Genomic DNA, 22,255 nt, shown 5'->3' with positions numbered 1-22,255 from the left:
AAACTTCAAATCTCTGTGTTACTGGGTTTATGGAAAGCAGGAAGTGAACAAATGTTTCATATAGCAATATATAATATAGTGTCAGAGAGTTGAATTCTAAGCTTCAATCTGATCAGTGAAAGCCTCTCAGCTGCTCTTAAATCTCAAGCTTTTGTCACCACGTTTCACCATCTCGGTGATCATACCCCGGGGATAATCTTCTATCGTCAATTCAACTTTCATCCTCCTTTCCGCTTTGAAAACGTGCACCAACATGTGAGTTGTATCCACAAGGAATGACTCCTTGTCGACTTGTTTTTGAAGCACGGAACAATTTGATTTGGTTTTCGGCTAAGAGCTTGTGAATGTTAACAAGACCCATCGCCACGGAGTTCTCTAACCCCACGTGTGGCTAAACGATGACTTCCCTGTGCGCCTCACATTGCAACAAATCTCCTTTCATGATCACTTTTCACTCTTTCGCTTCCTTGCCTGACTGGCTCTTTTCTAAACAGAGCAGAAAGTCCGAGGGAGAATTTCTTTTCCTCTTTAGGGTTTTTTGTGTGATGACGGCTGAGTGAGCGCCCATTATAGAAGGCCCAGACCACCACTGGATGACCCTGCTAGGAGTGACAAAACCCAATTGGTCACGGCCGCCAGCGGCTAATGGGCCAGAGAGGAATAGCCCTGGGTGGGTAATGACTGTATTCTCTGCCTTTCTCTTTTCGCCCTTCTGTTGCCCTCGTACCCCCCACCTTACCCTTATAGCCACCAGCCCGTGCTCTGCCTGTACCTCTTTGCAAGCAGCCCGCATGCCCCCGTTGGCCTTAGTGTCATTTACACTACACGTTCACAAGGCTATTTGTCACAGCGTCTGCATGGCTCACTTGACAACAGATGCTGATGACAGATCAGGCCAAGGCAATGGTGGGACCATATGCTTCAATGAGTCATGGTCCTCTTGCCTTGTCCTACACTGCACTGGCCCCGCCAACAGAAATTAGGACCTCACTTCATGAACTAAATTGTCACATGAATGACAAAAAGGTCATTATTATTTCAAAGGAGAAATCGCTGTATGGGTACACGCGGGACACACAATTTATTTGTCTTCTTTGTACTGTATATCGCAAACTTCTTAATTCTGAGAATGATGTTGATATATTTAATAGTACTATTAAATCACACATACACTCAAAAAATAAATGTTTAGCCTCAAAAAAAACTTAATTTGAAATTGCTTTGAACCAACAAACAATATTGCATTGCACAAATTAGCTTTTCCTCTTCACTCAAATCCCATTTGAAGTAATGCTTACTGAATAATTGTTGTCATAGAAACAAGTTTTTAAGTTCGTAACTCAAAGCAATGTGTTAAGTCAACTGACTTAATCATTTTATTCAAAGTAGTTTAATATGTTGTCTGCTTAATTATAATAACAATGCACTTTTTAAGTAGCAGTAACTTAATATATATATATATATATATATATATATATATATATATATATATATATATATATATATATATATATATATATATGTATATATATATATATATATATATATATATATATGTGTGTATTATGTTACCAAGCTAATTTTATTAAGTCATGGCAACTTGAATTTTGTTTTAAGCTTACCAACAATAAAATGTGAGTGTATATGACATGCTAAATTAAGTTCATGTAATAGCCAACATTATTATTTGAACATCACTTAAAAAATAAAGTTAGCAACTTGGAAAGTTTAATTACATTTTTTACATTGCATTTATGTATTAAATCAAGTGGTGTCAACAGATACTCTGAATTACTTTTTAGAGTGTACAGTCCAGCCCAAAATCATTCAGATACTAAAGATTGAGTTCAACCATTTTTTGAAAAGGTATGAATGTTTGTGTTTGTTATTAAGCATTTTTATAGTTTTTTTTTTTTTTTACATTTTGGGAGTATTCATATCCCTGATAATACTGCAAAGCATACCAGTCATCTATATGTGTATAATATTCATATGCATGTATTGAAAAAAAGAAATGTGCACTTTCCGATTAGAAATGTTATGAAAATAATTTGTAACTATTTATCTCTAATTATAACATTATTAATTACAACAATTTAATACAAACACTTTAGTCTGCCCAATTATTATTCATTCATTTATTCATTTTCTACCGCTTTTTCCTCATGAGGGTCGCAAGGGTGCTGGAGCCTATCCCAGCTGTCTTCGGGCAAGAGGCGGGGTACACCCTGGACTGGTGGCCAGCCAATCACAGGGCACATACAGACAAACAACCATTCATACTCACATTCATACCTATGGACAAATTCGGAATTGCCAATTAACCTAGCATGTTTTTGGAATGTGGGAGGAAACCGGAGTACCCGGAGAAAACCCACGCATGCACGGGGGAGAACATGCAAACTCCACACAGATATGGCCGAGGGTGGAATTGAACCCTGGTCTCCTAGCTGTGAGGTCTGCATGCTAACCACTCATCCACCGTGCCGCCCATTATTATTATTTTTTAAATTTATTATTACTCCCTGTCTGTGTAATTATGTCAATCTATGATGAAAGCAGAATAGAGTCCCATCATTTAAGATATATTAAATCCTTGGCCACAAACTGTAATTAATGATAATGCTCGTATTGGGAAATGCTGGTTGGTGATGTTAGCGATGGATGGGTTGGCAGCAGATAGAAGGGTGGCTTTAGCAGAAAGGAGGTAGTGGTGGTGGTGGTGGTGGTGGGGAGGTCAAAGCAGCTCTATTGAAGGCCTAAGACAACACCACATAGAATGATAGACTCCTCAGGATTGTTTGTGCCTCACGGGCCTTTCTCTCTCCTGTCTCCCTCAATGGCACCCTTAACCGCACATGAGAGACTCTCACAGGTACTAGTGTGTGTGTGTGTGTGTGTGTTGTAAGGGTGGAGCTCGGCGGTGGAGGTCGGGTTGTATTTTGGAGATAAAGCCTCCTAGTCCTATGCTTGATTGCCCCGCTATAGACACTCTCTCAGTGACTCTGAATGGCTCCCTTAGACGCCAGTGAATAAACTCTTACTCTTACGCTTCCATACATCACCCGGCTACTCTGGCAGATCCTCCCCCTCCTCTCTCACTTTGAATTTTCCACAGAGTTGAGCACAAGCCTTCAAAATGTCTTCCCTCCCCAAAAAAAAAAAAAAAGTCCCCACACTTCTTTGCAAGTCTTTTTGCTAAATCCTTTTCATGCTCACAAATTCATGACTCACAAAATGCAAAATGGAGAGAAGTTGCCGCTGTTTGCGCATTCATGAGCTATTATATATTTATTGGAGGAGTTAAGCATATGCAGCACAACAAACAAAAGATGAAATATAATAATAATAATTAGTAGAAAACTGATATATTTTTTCTAAATATTTTTTTATATGGAAACACTAACTCTTTAATACTAATAGCGGTGAAATTGTATAAAAATAAAGTGGTTTTGTAGGCAACATCCACCATATTTGTAGTTATACATTTGCACAGCGGTCCACATTAAACATATAAGTCCTAACCTTTCATGCAATACCTCATTACAGTAAACAGGGACAGGAAAAAAGTAGTCTGTCAGTTTACTTCCTCCAAGTTGACATGTAAAGGAGATGCTGAGATGGCGATGTTTTTTTTGTTGGTTTTTTTTTTGAGAGGCTAAACATTAGCCTGCTTCTGTAAAGGACTTTGTTTGCAATGCTTTGACTTCTGTCAGCAGTTTCCTGGCTGCAGGAGGGATCTATTTGCCTTGTTGTGGCACGACAGGATCAGACTGCTCAGCAGTAGGAAGTCATTATAGGACCGTAGTTAATTAGTACTTCAGGCACACTGTTTGGATCTACACGTTTCTTGTTGGGAATCACCAACTCCTATAACTTTTGCCTAAGCTTGCCTCGTAAACACAGAGAGCTTGGGGGGGGGGGGGGCAGAGAGCGTATTTTATTTTGAGCCACCCCAACTTCTTTCAGGGCTCACTTCCAAATGCACAAACCTCATTATCTGAAACTTTGGTATCGTTTAACACGAGAATACAACATTCTAACTATTAACAGGTCAGAAAAGTTGAAAAAAGCATAATAGATTATTAATCCTTTAATAACACTCTGTTATTATTGTAGAGTTGCTATAGTAAAGGGGCTGCACGGTGGTCGTGTGGTTCGCGCGCAGACCTCACAGCTAGGAGACCTGGGTTCAATTCCAATTTCAATTCCAGTTTGCCTGTTCTCCCCGTGCGTGCGTGGGTTTTCTCCGGGTACTCCGGTTTCCTCCCACATTCCAAAAACATGCTAGGTTAATTGGTGACTCCAAATTGTCCATAGGTATGAATGTGAGTGTGAATGGTTGTTTGTCTATATGCGCCCTGTGATTGGCTGGCCACCAGTCCGGGGTGTACCCCGCCTCTCGCCCAAATACAGCTGGGATAGGCTCCAGCGTCCCTTATTTTTGTGAGGAAAAAGTGGTAGAAAATGAATGAATGAATGTAATTGAGAAATGTGTGATGGTTTGAAGAGTTTAAGAATTAAAGTATATCTATTATACATCAATTAATTAAACAAATGACCCCATTAAGGGGAAATGGGGGGCAGTTATATTAAAGAAGGGCAAAGTGAAGATGAGCAGTTATTCAATACAAGCTCAAAGACAGGGGCGGTGAGGTTTTCCACACAGTGATTTGATTGACAGTCCATCTCATGAGCACTTCCTCCCTGGTCACACAGGAGAGAAAAATAAGTTAAATTTGTTTATTTTTGCAGAAAATAACCCGGCTTACTGTTTTCTCCCAAGTGAAACATTATGCAAAGTCGTATTGCCATTCTTAAACCCTTCCCCTTCCCTACATAGTCTAACCGTTAAATGCAAAGCCAAGCGGCCAAAGATGGTGAATGCTGCCGTCTTATGGTGCAGCCTAGTCGAAGCCATTCAAATTCAGCCGGTAGTGCGGAGGTGCAGGGCTTTGCATATTCCTCAGTCCTCAGGGACCCGAGCCCAGGCTGGCTTACCTTTGTGTGGACCATAGCCATGTGGCCCTTGGGGAGTTTGTTGCTCTGATCAAGCCTCGATTTAAACAAATGATACAAAAACAGCATTTAAACCAACCAGGTTCTCCTCATCAGATTTACCTCCATGTTGTTGCCCTTCTGCTTCTATTGAGAATGCTATTAATTCCTAACATGACTTGGATTTCCTTGCCAGTTTATGACATATATCAAGATACAATTCACAGATGGTGCAGGATAGTGAAGTAGATTAATTTCCACTACAGTTTTATTGAAGAAAAAATAAGATTAGCTGTCTTCCCCACTCCGACTGTCAATTTCTTTTTAATAGCACATTCAAGTACTTCAAAATGGACCTGAACAAAAAAAGTAATATAGACTACTAAAATAAAGATACTTTGAGCCCCACTGACCCTCGCCCTCACTTCTGTTTTTTCACACTTGTGAAGAACTGTGGCTAAATTAGTCTGCTTAGAAACACACAAGTGCCTTAATTAAAACTTCATCCTCTCCCCAAATCCTCCTCTCTGCTTTATTCTTCCCCACTCATCGTCTTTCCTCGACCAGAGCTGCGTCTCATCCAGCAGACAGAAGGGGGGCATCGTTGACTTGCACTTCAACACATTTACTTGATCATCCGTCTCCATAGAATCTCTTGGTTAGATACAATGACACTGCAAATTAAAAGGAATGACTGTCCAAATTAAATCAAGCAAGGCAGGCCCATACAGGCGGTGTGGCCTTCAGTCCGAGCTAAGCTCCCCACTCCGCCTCCCCTTTCCCCGGCACTTCTTCAAGACTTTTTCATAAGGGAGAGCAGAACAGAGAAGAATGAATGGAGGTTTTCTTCACAGTGCTCCTTGAGATGCTACTTCTTGCTAATTAACTGGTGTTCTTTGTCGTCTCCTGTAAGGACGGAGATCCTCAGCCAGCTGAATAGCCAGCTTTCTCAATCGGTAAAACCCTCGCCAACTGTCTGCTGCTCTCATTGCTCGCTTCGATCTGCTCTCTTTGTCACGTGTTGCAATAGCGCATGAATTGATACCGCTTTTAATTAATTAGGTCAATGTGTCTCATCAAAGCCATTATTTCAGCTCAGCTTTGAGTTTTTGGAGGCAAACGGGTGGTGATTATCAACAGTTTTTTTGTACTTCCCCGTCATTTGAAGTGAATTTTCATATGAAAGAGTGGAAACATGGGCTCAATGATGCATGTGTATGTATTATGTTTGCATGTGAATGCAGTGGAGCAGCAGAGTTTCTGCTAACTGTTGCAGCCCCTCTTCCAACAACTGGTAGATATATTTATTTTCTATCTGTTGGGGCGTTGGACAGTATTTGAGATCTTGGACACAAATCCTAAAGCTGATCGGGTTAGACTCCGACATTGTGACGATTATTTGTTTCGCTAGTGATTAGTCTCTGTTGGTCAGCATACACTCTTAAAAATGCTGGGTTATTTTTTTGACTCAAGCGCTGGGTTGAGCCTGTTGGGTCATTTAATTGGGTAATTTTTATTGAATCGGGTATTCTGAGAGCCCAATTCGCTGGGTTATCTCTGTTGGGTTATTTGCTGCTGGGTTGTGATTTCCATTATTTTGTACTGGGTTATTTTGGACAACCCAAAGAATTTTGGACATGCGCAACAAAGCACCACCCACAAACTTACTTCATTTGGACCGCACATTTCATCTGAGGAGAACAATTTCAGCACGGAGCAAAGTTTGTTCCATTCCCACGATTGTTTTACCATAGAATTGACTTTATATTATTATATACAGCTTCATTAAGTTGTTAAAATGTAAGTTCGTGAAAGCACTGTTGACTACTAGCTTCAGGAATCGATCGGTAACCTTAGCAAACTTCCATTCCCTCCAAAAGTGGCAAGCGAACACATTCGCTGACGAGCTATGTAGGAACCAAACTATGTTGTTGAAGTTACAAGAGACATGCACTATGTGTGACAGTTATGAGGACAACGTCAGTTATCTCATCAATTTGCCATTTTATGTGATAGAATCTCGTGAATTAATACGAGCGCGCTGGTTTTTTTAAGCAAGACCGCTGCATGCTAGCGGGTTTCCGTTAGCCACCGATAGTCCACTGTACACACATATACTGTATGTTGTGAGTTGTTATATAGCAAATATAACAAATATATATATATATATATATATGGTATATTGGCAACCCAACTTGCTGGGTTGAAATAACCCAGCCGTGTAGTAAATATGAACCCAGCATTGGGTCATATGAACAACCCAATCTACAACCCAATTGTTGGGTTAAGAGAACCAACCCAACGTGAGGTTGGGCCAATATTTAACCAGCGTTGGGTTGGGAAACAACCCACATTGGGTTGTTTTTAACCCAGCATCTTTAAGAGTGTAGGAAGATGGCAGTCAAGTACAGCATTCCAAAGGCAACACAAGGGAAAAGGAAAAGTTTGGAAATGGGTAAGAAGCTGAAATTATCATGGGTTCTGCAAACCTAGAGAGAATTAAGGTTTTTGTCTCTGTGTGGGGTTGCGTTCATGATAGATTGCAGATTAGTCAAAGAGCAGGTTGATCATCTTCCATCGTTGAAACAGCTCATATTCGATGTAACGGCAGCTGACTCCACTTGAACTGGTTTACTTGAGTGGAACTTTCACATTCTTGCTCTGGATCTCACCGGTTGTCTTTGGAGTGGACACTCTCTCAGACCATTGTTCTCGTCTTGACCTGAAATGTCCTTTCATTTGGCCCCGCGGAGCAGAGGTCACACCGCAATAGGTGACCCTTACCCTTGCCCGCTCTATTCTGCCTTTGTACAAGTACAAGAGGTCTCTAGGACTCTCCAGCTAAAAAATAATGTACTGTGAGTACTGCGGAATAAACAGCGATGAACAACTGTGAATGTGAGATCGTTGAAGAAGACTCGGAATTCACTGGGCATGATTCCACAAAGCTATGATCATTCTGGTGGACTGGCTTAACCCCACATCCTGGCCTGTATTTCATGGGCTAATGGCTAGGAAAAATGAACATGGAATTAAACAGAGTCATTCATTGCCTGTAAAGCTCAAAGTGGTCAACATGGCGAAATGGGAAGCATCAAATGAATGGAAGAGATGGTTGATGGTTTGGAGAAGTGACAAGCCAAGGGGGGTAAGTTAAGACCTGTTAGAGCAAAGGGCACCTCACCTAGGGCTTATTAGAGCTGGTATAATACAATGAGGGGATCAATTACAGGCCACGGTGGGACCGAGAATCAGTACAGGCCAATGGTCCATTATGTCACATTTAAATACAAGACTGGACTGCTGCGGCAATCAGACCTGGGGGGTCTTTTGTGTGGAAAGTCAGTCACAACGCATTATTGCTGTTGGTCTGACCAAAAGACCCTGACCATCCGGATGGTCATCATGCCTCACAGGGTTTCAACAGGTTAAATGGACCAGCTGATGGTTCATATCCGGGTTGACGAAACCCGTTATGGTCCTGACAAGCCATAGTCGAAACAAATGTTTCCAACCACTGAGCTGCTGTCACAGTGTTATCAATTTGAATATCTCCAAATATGATAAATCATACAATATGCCCAGGCAGGTATGAACCCTGTACATTAAATTAAAAATGTAATCAATTGAAATTACAGTTTGACATTACTTTTTTAATGTCCATCCATCAATTTTCTATGGCGCTTATCCTCATTATCCCCAGCTGACTTCGGGGCGAGAGGCAGGGTACACCCTGGACTGGTGGCCAGCCAATCACTGGGCACATATAGACAAACAACCATTCACACTCACATTCATACCTATGGACAATTTGGAGTCGCCAATTAACCTAGCATGTTTTTGGAATCTGGGAGGATGCCCAACTGATATTCGAACCCAGGTCTTCTCCTCGATCTCACCACAGAGTTAAGACTATGATGCAAGGAAAGCGAAATGAAATATATACTGCCCAGAAAATGTCACTAGATCTTGTATTGGATTTCATAAGACTGTGCAAGTGCACATAATGTTGTCACCGGTGAGTATTTATAACTTGAAAAATATGTATATTTGAGTATGGTTTTAATATGAAAATACACTACAAGAGAAAATCAATCATGTCAAATAATGATCTATTTTTGAAACCTGCATTAAGTTACCTTATTATACAGATTCTAGTGACCAGACTGTCCTTGAACAATATACACATACCGTAAGTTTAGACCCTATTACCCTATTACCCTGATATTACCCAGGGTTTCCGCTACATGCAATTGATGATGGCAGTGCGCCACTACAAAATAAACACTGTCACACCTTACATTTTTGTTAATATTCATGTTAGTTAGGTAGATTACTTCTTCATCTTCAATTTCGTAAAGGATTTATATCGAGTGTTGGACCACATCAAGTCAATTCATGCTTAGAAAATACAACATAAAGTTGTACATTTAAATATTGGCAGTGCTCTTGGCATTTTTGCCATTAAATTTGTTTGGCACTGTTTTTGCTTCATGTTCTGCTAGTTGTTGAGAAAATTGAAACAAATGAGTCAATAAATAAATAAGTTAAAAAAATGCATTTTTGCCATTAAATTTGTTTGGCACTGTTAGTTGTTGAGAAAATTGAAACAAATAAGTCAGTAAATAAATAAGTTAAAAAATGCTTTTTTGCCATTAAATTTGTTTGGCACTGCTAGTTGTTGAGAAAATTGAAACAAATAAGTCAATTAATAGATAATTAAAAAAAATAAATTGCAAACGCAGTAACGGCATGACACAGATGCGACAGTCCGCCCTTCCATGAAGCCACCACCACAGCCCCTGTAACCTCATAACTATATTATATTATTTTTATGACAAAATACATGATGATGTTGAGTGTTTAGGATACAGTAAAATGTAGTGTTGATTCATATTTGACCAAATATTGAGTCTGTTAAATAATGTTTATTCATGACCACATACATGTTGTACTTTGAAAGTCCTAGAAAAGCTGCTTGGAGCCTCCCAGGTTAAGGGTCACCTTCGGCAACCATTTGCCAACGCGAGGAAGAAGGTATACATGGAAGTAAGCTAAATGTTTTGTTTTGTCGCGGATCTTGGATGTAACATGAGAGGCCAAGTGCAAGAACTGCGTCCAGCCCTTTTTATGCTCAACTAGGACCCTTTTGGAACACACACCCACATTCACACACACAGCGGCACATGCAAACAGACACTTGTGCAGCAGGAGCAGCAGCGGCCTTGAAAAGATCACTGGTTTCCTGCTGTTATGCAAATGAATCAAAACGCTTGAGTGAGAATTATATATGAATCCAATGAGGCTTTTTCTCTCTTTTAGGAATGCTTAGGAACAAGTACTGAGAAGGCTCAATGGCCAGCGTCCGCTTCACTCCCTGGCCATGCGTATTATTCAGCTTGACGAGACGCAAACTGACATAAGCACCCAGGCTCACTTTCACCCGTTGGCAATCCGATTATATGGCCAACACGGCATCAATGCTGCAGGGCCAACAGGCAGTGAAGTCCGTCAAGCATACCCTCCTCCACCCAAGCTCCTTCTTTGCCCATTCATACCTCCTTCTTCAACTGCCCTGCATACTACCCCTCCCACGCACGGACCCTCGCTCTCTCACACACACACTTCTTCAGGCTTCCTGAAACAACAAACCCACCAGCCTCATATTTTTACACAAAATTTCATTTTTCAGAAACACTCCCCATAAAAAGTTAGTGTTTATTTCCTGATTTAGGGGTTTCACCCCCCCCCCTCTCTCTCTCGTAAGCCACTGTTGCACAAACACAGCTCAAGAATCCTTCACACAAGCATATTAATACATCTTTCAAACATCCCAAGCTCACAAAGACAGTATTAGGCAGCTGCATGTGGTGGCCTCCTGAACCCTGTCTAGGGCCTGTTCGTTCCGTATTAATAAGACAGAAGCAGCTATATCTATATCAAATAGCTTCTGCAGGTTGGTCCGAGGAGAGTCATGGCTGATGTCACCACGGGGCTCCTTAGCTAAACCGGTGTTGACAACCACACAGGGCCGGCCTTCTTTAACGTACGGCGCGGTGACGCTTGGGTCCTCAGACGGGGCAGTGGGTGTTTACATGACGCTACCCCAAAAAAGACTGCCAGGTGCTGTGATTGGGGGGGTGGGGGGGGGGCGCAAGTGGAGGATCTTTTTGCAAATCGTTCTGCATCCGTGAAACTAATGTAGAGATGCGATTAAACTTGCAGAAGGACACATTTGCAATTGATTCACATTGTGTCACTGTGACAAATTGTGAGCGTGTGTATGTGTGTTTGGAGGGGAAGGGGGGGGGGCGACGGTTCGCAATGCTCATCAAGACTCTTCACAAGAGCTTAATAGAATATCTCTGGCGGATTATTGTTCAAACTTGAAGCCTTGCTTTAACAACACACCTAACCTAGACTATACTCCTGAGACCTGATGTTATTTGACAGAAGCCTGAAATTAAATATGCATATTGAATTCTATGAATTGTAATATGTTCAGGTGGTCCTCAATGAGGTACAGGGTTGATGTTCCACCTGCCGCTCACTCATCACAAGGATTTCAAGTCAGAGGACTATACTGTGCTTCCTCTGCACCCCCTTTGTTTTGTTTGGTATTAATGAGCAATTAACTCTGCATACAAGGTCATGGACAATGGTTTTGGTTGTCAGATTATGCTAATGATGGTGGATGTGGCTTCTGCATGTGAATAGAGAGGGTTGCGCTCTCCCTCTGAGACAGGAGAATGATATGCAAACTGTACCAACATGCGCTCTGGATTAGGACAACAATCTACGTGTATTCGGATGATTGCTAATGAAAGTACTAACGTAAGGCATGATACCCAATATGCCCGTCATTTAAATATGAACAGCAAGTTTTGGATGTTGTATTTCAAAATACGGACTGAAACCAGTGTAGAAAAAAATAAAAGAGCCCTACGTAACAAGTTGAACTCCCTTGGACGAGATGGAGAGAACAGGTGCAGCGTGAGGTCATAAAGAGCGCTTTGTGCACTGACATGGTACCAGTCCATTTAGCGAGAAGAGGAAGGGAGGGGGGCATGTTTGATACAAAGTTAATATCGATTTAATGCTTGTCACTGCGCTTCTGAATCGTTTGGCTCGGCTAATTCACTCGTGTTGTGAGGGGCTTTTTGCACTGATACTGTGGAGACCTTAGGTGCTGCTGGAGAAGTGAGGTGAAGCCGCGGCCAAAACACCCTGAGTGGGAATCAATGTTAAGGTGAAGCCAGAGGAGACAAATGGAATGCACTGAAATAGATGTTTGGCTAACTTCACATGGCAGCAGCAAGGAGATGGTCACAGTAACTGAAGTGTGATAAATAAAATGTGCAATAGAAGTCCAACAACTAAGGCTGATGCTGATGTCAGTAGACATTATGTGTGAAACAAAACTGAAGCGCTTTGAAAAGGTGCAAAATGGAAATTCAGAATGAACACTGGAGCATTCGGAACTGAAACTTGACTGAAATGCTGTGGAAATATGCTAAAATGTAGAATGAAAGTAAGAGTAAACTTTCCCCTTTGTCTAACATGTAATTAGCAAACACTTCAGTACTGCGTCCACTTAATGTCTGTTAGCAGACAGGAATGAAGGAGCCTACTGCAAAAGGTGGGATACAGTGAGGACATCATCATGTCATTCTTAAGGATGAAGAGGTGGGCCTTTGCAAGCCAAAATCCAAAATTATTATAAAACAAAAAAACAATTACTTCATTTTTCACAGTTCAACCCCTTACTCTTAATCATTTGCTAGGTGGCAGTTATTCAATTCCAATGATTTCCCTCTGATGTAATGTCATTTTTAGTACATATTTAAAGTTGTTTGATACCTCAAGATTTAAGTTTAGGACCTCCAGATTTTGAGTCAAGCACTCTATAGCTGAGCTATAAAGCTTCTATCGAACTTATAATGTGTGTAATAGTAGAGTGTTGGAAATAATTCTAGTGTGAGTTCCCATCATACTTTTTAAGTAGCTGTTAATATCTACTTTAATGTTATATCATCAAGTTATGAAGCACATAGCAAATTATGGCCTGCATCGGGCAGACACAGCCATAGGTATTTGTGGTCACTGTTCTACCGCGAGGATTTGTTTGAATGAGGAATAAGAGTTGTGCATAAATGTACGCATTTTCCTTTCCTCTCTGCAGTGCTTTGCTTCATTTTCGCTTTGTTTCAATTTTCTCAACAACTAGCAGAACATGAAGCGAGAACAGTGCCAAACAAATTTAATGACAAAAATGCCAAGAGAACTGCCAATATTTAAATGTACAACTTTATGTTGTATTTTCCAAGCGTGAATTGACTTGATGTGGTCCAACACTCGATATAAATCCATTACAAGACATTGACAAACAAAAATGTTGATTGCTCTTTTGTGTGTAAACTGCAGTATCATGTTTTGCCTGAAACACAAAATAATAGGTCTGCTTTCATGGATGACTAAGGAAATAGTAAGTAATAAGTAATATTTCATACAAAAAGTGTATTCGTATATGGGGGTTCAGATCAGGGGATGTCGTCTATTGTCTATCATCTACTGTTATCTACTGTTTGTTAAGCTTTTTGAGGCTCTTTTGTGATTAAGAGCTATATAAATAAACTTGACTTGACTTGACTATTTGATACAAAAAGTCAAGTCCAGGCACCAGGCTTTAAGTACAACAGGACGGAAAATTGCTTGCAGGTGTGTACCGGCGGCTCCGCCCCAGCAGGCATAGCAGTGCACCGCAACACACGGTGAATGGTGCCAGCAGAGCAACAAACAAGGATCCTGACATGTTAAGTATTTTACCAAGTCTCTCTGGTTGAATGAGTTGACATGGCGACTGCTGCCACGTGAGGCTGCAACCAGTCAACACAATCTGTTGGTCCAGAACCTTGCTGAAAAGACGGGGAGTTCCCACTCCTGACTGCGCCCACGTCACCAATAAATAATGAGGGAATAATAAATAGTAACCACCTGTCGCACCATGCAACACAATGGGACAACCCATGGAGAGGCTCTCATGCATGCTTAACATATTTACTCACCCCCTTTCACTTAATGCAGCAGAGACAGAGGTGACACAATGGTGGATCTATTTAATATAGACCAGGCTGTTTCATAGACCGGTCCATCCTGTCTGCAAAAATGCCACTTTCGGATATGGTACAAACATATTAAAAACAACCCCTTCAGTCTCCTTTTATGTGAAGAGAAATATTTTTAATATTGATTGTACCTGGTTCATGGAAGTCCTTTGCAAAATGAAGTATACTTCAAGTTCATGTTATTAAGTATCCCTCAGTATAAGTACAGAAAGCTTAAATTTGAACATTTGCACCCATTTCTCCGCTACTGTGAAAAACCAAGCGAAGTGAAATGAATTTGGAGCTTCAGACATTGGTGTTCAAAGTGAAGTTGTGATCGGCGTGAGAGCGATGGATGAAAGATGGTGAACACACCTTCACTAAGACTGGGAGGCGGCGCCGGGCGAGTTACGCCACCATATGTCAATGGATTGTGGATGCTTGGGCTCACGAAAGCTGGCATCATTGCTGAACAGCCACCTGGCAACGAGACTGACACCGACAATGATGAGAGGGAACCCGGCATGTTTGATGGAGAAATTGCCCAGCTGTTTAATTCATGGATGGAAAGTGTGGCTAAAATGTTTGTTTTTTTCGACTGTCATATACGCCCACCGGAGTTCAAGAATCTGTTATGACTTATGTTTAATCACATTTTTCTGGATTGTTTTTCCCCCCCAATACACCAGTTTTGAAACAAATGATAAGTTGTTATTTTTTCCAATTGTTATACAAAATTAACACTTTGTATTTGACATTAACAAGCAAAGTCTGTGGGTTTGAATCAGTGCAATTTGTAGTAAACAAAAGTGGCTATTATGTATAAAACTTTGAGAACTGTAGCTAAAAAAAAAAAAAATCAGTGAATTACTGGTGATGAAACGAAAAACAATGTACCAACCATACCTCAGTTTTACTATTAAAAAACTTGTATAGTACTCTTCTGAACGATGATAGTTAGTTAAGGATAGATGGTGACAAAATTGAAAAAAAAATCATACTCCAAAAATCAGGCGGCACCCTGGTCTCCTCACAGCTAGAAGACAAGGGTTCAATTCCACCCTCGGCCATCTCTGTGTGGAGTTTGCATGTTCTCCCCGTGCATGCGTGGGTTTTCTCCGGGTACTCCGGTTTCCTCCCACATTCCAAAAACATGCTAGGTTAATTGGCGACTCCAAATTGTCCGTAGGTATGAATGTGAGTGTGAATGGTTGTTTGTCTATATGTGCCTTGTGATTGGCTGGCAACCAGTCCAGGGTGTACCCCGCCTCTCGCCTGAAGACAGCTGGGATAGGCTCCAGCACCACCAGCACCACCCTCGTGAGGAAAAAGCGGTAGAAAATGAATGAATGAATGAATACTCCAAAAATAATAACACAACATGTATGATAATGAATACAATATCTTTGTGCTATCTATGACACCCAAAGTGAACATGTGTACCCAAAGCCATTTTATTATTTATTATGATTCTAATATGACTATATGCATATAGTATTTTTTTGAAACCCAAATTAGCATGACTATCTATAAATCCACGTTAATAATTATTCATATTAAATGTGTAGGATCTGCTTATATAAGGGCAACCAGATATAGGACAAGAAATGAGTGATAACTTCTACATCAGGGGTGCTCACACTTTTTCAGCATGCGAGCTACTTTTAAAATGACCGAGTCAAAATGATCTACCCACTACAAAAATGCAAAACATCTATTTATTTTCAAATGTATTGAGGATTATTTGTAGTACAATGTATGTTGATGTACCGTACATAACCAAATGAGCCAATATTGCAAAACACACATAATTAACTATTAACATTTTTTGTAATTACCTGAGTTTACTTTGATGAATTGCACTGAACTGAATCAGCCAGGGATGCATAGTCCGGACAGTAGCTGCTGATAGCCAGGTTAGCCAGGTTAGCCAGGTTAGCCAGGTTAGCCAGGTTAGCCAGGTTAGCCAGGCAAACGCACTTCGAAAAAGACATTGTAAAAAAAAAAAGTCCACCTCCCATTCCGTATGGAAGTGATATGTTTTTGCCTTTTTACTTGGTCCAGCTACTTCACTCATTTTAGTGACCATAAACTTTAGCGAGGGCTTAAAATCTGACGCGATTCGGCGACTAGCTTAGCACTTTGCATCGTTGTTCACGCATGAGCGGTGACCTAAAGGTCAAAATTCAGTTGTCATCTGACTGGTTGTCCTGTATGTCAATCAAGTAACGGGGATGGATGATAGGCTGACATCGTAAGTTCCGCTGCACTTAGAGACGTTGTTTGATTTGATTGGTCACCCGAAGGGCAACATTCACTTGTCATCTGAATGGCTGCCCTGTATATCAATCAAGTGACGGCATTGATGCTAGGATGATATTTTTTTAATGTCACGCCGCGATCGACCAGCGATCGAGCAGTAGATCGCGATCGACTTAATGAGCACCCCTGTTCTAGATGGATGTCCATAAATGGCTGCTGGGTGTTGTGAAGGGGAGTCGGGGGGGCTTGGGGGTGTCCTTAATATCTTCGAGATGTGCTTTTAATGGTTTTAATTCAGCTTCAAGCAGCTGTTTTAACCGGGCGCCGAAAAGGGGAGTTTTGGACGAGGCAAGCCAGCAAAGCTCATAGAAATTAGTCTCGGTCATGCCGGGCCGCCCATGCTTCCTGCTAACCATCTGCTTAGCTCGTACAAAAGGAGGATTTTGGGGGAGCCGAGTAAAGGAATATGGGAGCATAAAAAGAGCGTTTGAAGGCCTCGTTGCGTCGCTGTGTTTGTGGATGGTGCGTCGTGCGCGCGTCCTGCGCGAACACGCCGATGAGACGCGCCCCTGATAAGCGTTGAGTGCGTGTGCAAAGCATCATTTCACGGAGGCGTTCCCGTGGAATTATTCCACTGTGGACGCTTTAAATTTGACTGATGTTAGACCACTAGTCACTATTGGAGCCGAACCCACTGACTGGTTACTGCTTTCAGCCACGAATGTCAATCTGGGAATAAAGTGGTCGGGTCAAAAGTCGATTTTTTTTCCTAAATTTGGAAATACAACAATGCTAATGTATACAATGTAAATGTTATTTTTACATTAAACCTAAATAAAGCTTTATTAAATTGTGGGCCTTCTTTATATTATACAATATTTCTATTGTAATTTGAACTATTTATTTTTTTTACTTTTTTTTTTTTACTAATTTTTAGAACTTTTTTACTAATATAAAAACACAATTTTCATTAAACTTTATATTTAAATTATACATTTTCATAAATGTTATGTAAATTTCAACACCTATTAAAATGGAGTTTTGTTTCTCCAAGACTATTGTGAAGTTAAAGTAAAAAATAAATGAATAAAAAAATAAATGTTAATATAAATGTTTAATATATTACATTAAAATTAAATTAAAATTAAAATTAAAAATATGTGACAATTGCATATATTAATTATTTTTATATGCCGCTTAATCCTCATCCGGGTTTCAGGGGAAGCTAAAATAATTTTAAACGTTTTTCAATTAAGATTAAAAAAAATGCATTACTATCCATGTAAACTTTCGTTTTTTCTGAATTTTTAATATGCAATAAAAAATATTTTAGATTTGTAGTTCGTATGGAGTTGGACTGCTCTTTGGATGGCCAATATATGTTGGCCTGATTGCTGTGCTCGGGTGTGTTTTACGCGTAAAGCCGACAGAACACGACTCCCAGGCTCCGAGTGGCTTTAATAGGAGTTTTATTTGGGCTCTCCGTGTCTGCTCATATGAATGCGTTTTAAATCAAATCACAGATGCACTTTTATTCAGCCGGTTAAAATAGCAGAACAAAACCGTCTTTAGAATTAAAAGCTTGGAAGAAGGACGCAGAGAAAGGCCGTGGTGGTGGGGTGTGGGGGGGGGGTTAGGGTGGTGGTGTGGGGTTGGTGTGTGTGTAGGGGGGGGGTGTGCGCCTCCTGTGCAGCTGAGGCTGACAGTTAGTTCATGCTTCTAACAGGATCAGGAGCGCACACTTCTCCCCGTTGTGCGCACCGAGCTGCGCCCTCAATGGAGCCTGTGCACAAAGTGATATTTAACACATCTGTTAAAGCGTTTTGATAGCAGAAATCCCTTTAAGACATTATTCCATGACGGAGGCCAGATTGAGTGTTGAAAATCCCATGAAATCCTAAAAACTCATTTACATTTGTGTTGCAAAGCCTTGGCGGAGTCTCAACATAATATAAAAACAATTCTATAATTTTTTTTGTACTTTTTAAACTACATAATACAAGCTGAGACGCACATTGTATATTATTACACATAATAAACTCACTCCCTTTAATATGATCTTCTCATTAAAAGCTCACATAATGAGACAATATGTAAAGATTGCTCTTTAATTAGTCAGCTTGCCTCCGCCAAGCACAATAACGTGAAAGGAAAGCGGTCAATATGCAAAAATGATGACTGGGCCTCCTTTGTGGTGGCCGCATTGTTTGTTGCTTGCTTATGAAGTCTAATGCAATCGTAAATTGCGTCTTCTAGCCAATCAGAGAGCAGGAGAAGGCACCATGAAAGAGGTCCATGAGGAGAACTTTGTTTGGCTCCATTGTTGAGCCTGTCAGGCCCGAGAGGGCTGCCGGGGGGGTCAGCTGCTATAAAGCTCCAGTCCTCACAGCAAGGAGACCACAGAGGACTTAGCAGACACTTGACGACACAGTCCCTCCCTGATTAGACACTCGGGAGTATTTCCACAGGCAGCTCCAAGTGGGACCATGATGATCCCAAGCGTCATCGCGCCCCCTGCCATGTACCCGGGCCTGTACCGGCCCGCAGCAGCCACCCTGCCTCTGCACCACAGCCTCCCCGCCGCTTTTCCGACACACTCCAGCTTTCTTGTGGAGGACCTACTGCGGATAAGCCGACCCACGGCCTTCGTAAACCGGAGCGTCCAGCCTGTAAGCGTCTCTGCGCCCACAGCCAACAACAATTTTAGCGACGTGACTGTGGATCGGGGAGTTTCCGTCACTCCCGTGACGCGGGAGTCCTGCTCGCCTAAAACAGCCAACAACAAGGACCCGACTTTCCTCAAGTTTGGCGTGAGCGCCATCCTCGCACCGTCACCAAAGACGCGTAAGTGCACCAAAGTCCGCACGTCCCACGTTTCACTTTCTATATGCGTGCTTGTAACAAGTATGATGTCTCCCCACAGCGTCCTCCCCCCCAACAGTCCACAGCTTGCACTCCAAGAGTTTCCACATCCCGTGTTTTGACGGAACCTTCCACCCCATATTCAGGACACCTTATTTACCAGGTAATCGCATTTCAATGTTAAAGTGCGTCTAAAAAGAAGTAGACATTGAAGGCCCCGTGGGTTCAGACCTCCACCCAGACCCACCCACCTTCTAATTAACCAATTATCCCAAGTCGTCACACTCCAAATTTGAGGCGTGGTGTCCATTTACATCCCCCCAACTTCCCATTGGGGGGCGTTTTTTGGTATTCCCCACAAGCTCCAGTTTTCCCACAGCGCCCGGGGGGGTCACGGGGCCGTAGTGGCTGCCAACAAAGGTTTTCGGCACCATGACCAATTTGGTCATCTCCCACTGGGTGAACCACCCACCCCGGAGAGTGACTTTTACCAGTCATGCACTAATTTCCCCATTAAGGCACCATTGAGAGATTTCTATATTCTCACAAGACCACATACAGCGGTCTTGCTCCAGGACCTGATGGGGGCCGCATGGGTCCTGCAGCCAGGTGAGGGTCCAATCACATCCGCATCGTCTAGTCGAGGTGTTTTATATTTTAAAAAATGAGAGTCAGGGGTGTCCAAAGTGTGGCCTTTGGGCCATTTATTACACTAATTAGACTAATTAGACTAATTAGCATATACAGCACCGATTAGTTTGAGTGTCAAAAATGCACAATATGTATCAAAGTGCCCCCCTGACCGTCGGTAGAAAAAGTCTGAACCTACTCTTTCCCCTATTGCTCTAACCTAGTGGTATCCAAACTGCAGCACATGGGCCATTTTCAACACGCGGTTCTTATTTTGTTGGCCCCAAGCATATTGTAAAAACAAAATAAAATTCACTAGATTTGCTTAACCACTCAAAACAAAGCTAAAAAATGGGTGTTTTATTCAAATATCTTATTTATATACTGGATTTAGCATTTTTTATTTCCAAAAATGTATGAATTTTACATTTTACATATGCGGCATTCTGTGGAAAAAAAAAAAAGTTTGTACACTCCTGACTTCCAGGCTAGATAGATTACCACCTTCTCCCACCTTTGCCTCCCCTTTGGCTCTAAATGCTCCTCAGTGTGCAAGCCGACCAATCAACGAGGCGAGATAAAGAATAATCTCTTAGAAAAGTCTATAAAGTTGCTTTCATTCAGACAAATCATAATGGCGATGGAGTCCTTTTATGGGCTCGCCTGAATGGTCCAACAAAGAAACTCAGCGTCTCTCAATAGCTTTTCGTGTTCATTTAATGAAAATGGTTCAAGGGCACCAAAAAGGGGGGAAAATGTGCACCATTGCACCCCTCCCCTCGGCATACCTCCTTTTAGGCATCAGTATTCTGGTATGCAGTTGTGTTTAGTTTGAAAGTGTAAATCTCCTTTTGTGTTCATAATATATGGCCTTCGCCGCCTGTCCAGAGTCTTTTCTGTGTTAGTTCATTACTACACAATTACCGTTCACGCTTTATTAACTCTTCTATCCGCCCTCTTAAAGGAAATGCTGCCTCTTTTACATACCAATGCCGCCGGGGAGCGGCCAATGTGCTAATTAGTCACCTCACGCCATTTCACTCCAAACTGACACCCATAGTGCCCACACAATAATACCATTCAATTAGCGGCCATTCAGCCAGTTTTCATATTTACGTGTTATTTGTGTCGTTTTGGTCTCGCAGCGTCTTCTCCTGCCGTGCCCATCCCCGGAACCTTCTCATGGCCGCTAGCCGCCAGAGGGAAGCCCCGCAGAGGCATGCTGAGGAGGGCGGTGTTCTCCGACGTGCAGCGGAAAGCTTTGGAGAAGATGTTCCAAAAACAGAAATACATCAGTAAGCCAGACAGGAAGAAGCTGGCGTCTAAACTCGGACTTAAAGATTCACAGGTGAACACAAATTGTAAAAATACCGCATGACTTTGCTCACTTGTGGAACTCGAACTTGCATCGTTGTTGTCTTTGCTAACAAGATGTCGTTTTCTACCTAAAGGTGAAAATTTGGTTCCAGAACAGGCGGATGAAATGGAGGAACTCCAAGGAACGTGAGTTGCTGTCTTCAGGCGGATGTCGTGAGCAGACGCTACCCACCAAGGCCAACCCACACCCGGACCTCAGTGACGTGGGCAAGAAGTCCTCAGCAGAAGAAGATGAAGACGAGGAGGCTTTCTCCTCTACTCTGGTCTCGTCTCCTTGTCTTTCCAGCAAGCACTCGGACTTTTCAGAGTCAGACGAAGATGAAATAACAGTATCTTAGTAGTTTATTTTCCTCATGAGACTTTCCCACGCAAGACCACCCGTCCCCATAGACGCCATTGTTTGAACAGGATCGGCTACTTTTTCAAATTTGCTGTTTTTGCACAGCTTTGTTCAATTGTACAGCGTTTTGTACAATTTTGTATGGACATTTTATGCCAAGAATATTGACTTCATTTTACCTTTGTTTTGAATAGAGTTGTTTATTGGAAAAATTTAGTTATTTCATTAATAATTTATATGAATTTGTTTTATATGTATGTTGTATCATGTGATGTATATATGTTCATTTGACTCTTTTTTTGTACAAATACCAAATAAACATGTAAACAAAAAAAACAACAACATGAGACAAAATCCAATCATAAATAATTATTTTTTTTAATTGAATCACAATAACTTAAGACTAGGACAGTGATATCAGATCCTTAAAGACAAACAGCACCAAAGTGCTCTGTACACAAAATACTCCTTTTCAAGTACTGTAACAAATCAGCTAGAAAAGTGTAGTCCAAAAATGCTGCAAGATTAACTATTTACAAAGTTATGTTACATATAACAAAGAAGGCTAAACATTCATTGAGTTTGTAAGTCAAACTAGTTAAATGCTTCGACACGAGTCAGTCTCTTTGTGCTTCCAAGGACCCGGACACAAGACGTTCCAAAAAAAATGGGCCACACAACT

The 22,255-nt window shown here is 41.4% G+C and overlaps 1 protein-coding gene and 1 long non-coding RNA gene across 2 annotated transcripts in view; both read left to right on the top strand.

Annotated features, from left to right (window-relative positions):
* The window catches only part of LOC144901589 (uncharacterized), a 229,652-nt gene that overhangs the window by 86,366 nt on the left and 121,031 nt on the right, over nucleotides 1-22,255 (top strand). The window lies entirely within an intron of this gene.
* On the top strand, nucleotides 18,792-21,836 carry dbx1a (developing brain homeobox 1a). Its single transcript, XM_058089259.2, has 4 exons — nucleotides 18,792-19,208; nucleotides 19,288-19,389; nucleotides 21,002-21,204; nucleotides 21,308-21,836. Exons 1-4 carry the CDS (start codon nucleotides 18,851-18,853, stop codon nucleotides 21,569-21,571), a joined length of 927 nt encoding a protein of 308 aa, XP_057945242.2. The 5' UTR covers nucleotides 18,792-18,850; the 3' UTR covers nucleotides 21,572-21,836.

Source organism: Doryrhamphus excisus, linkage group LG13, assembly GCF_037039965.1.
Source record: "Doryrhamphus excisus strain RoL-2023G ecotype Guam linkage group LG13, RoL_Dexc_Guam_v1.1, whole genome shotgun sequence".
Lineage (NCBI taxonomy): Eukaryota > Metazoa > Chordata > Actinopteri > Syngnathiformes > Syngnathidae > Doryrhamphus > Doryrhamphus excisus.
Note: the sequence above shows the minus strand (reverse complement) of the source record. Positions and strands in the feature narration are given on the sequence as shown.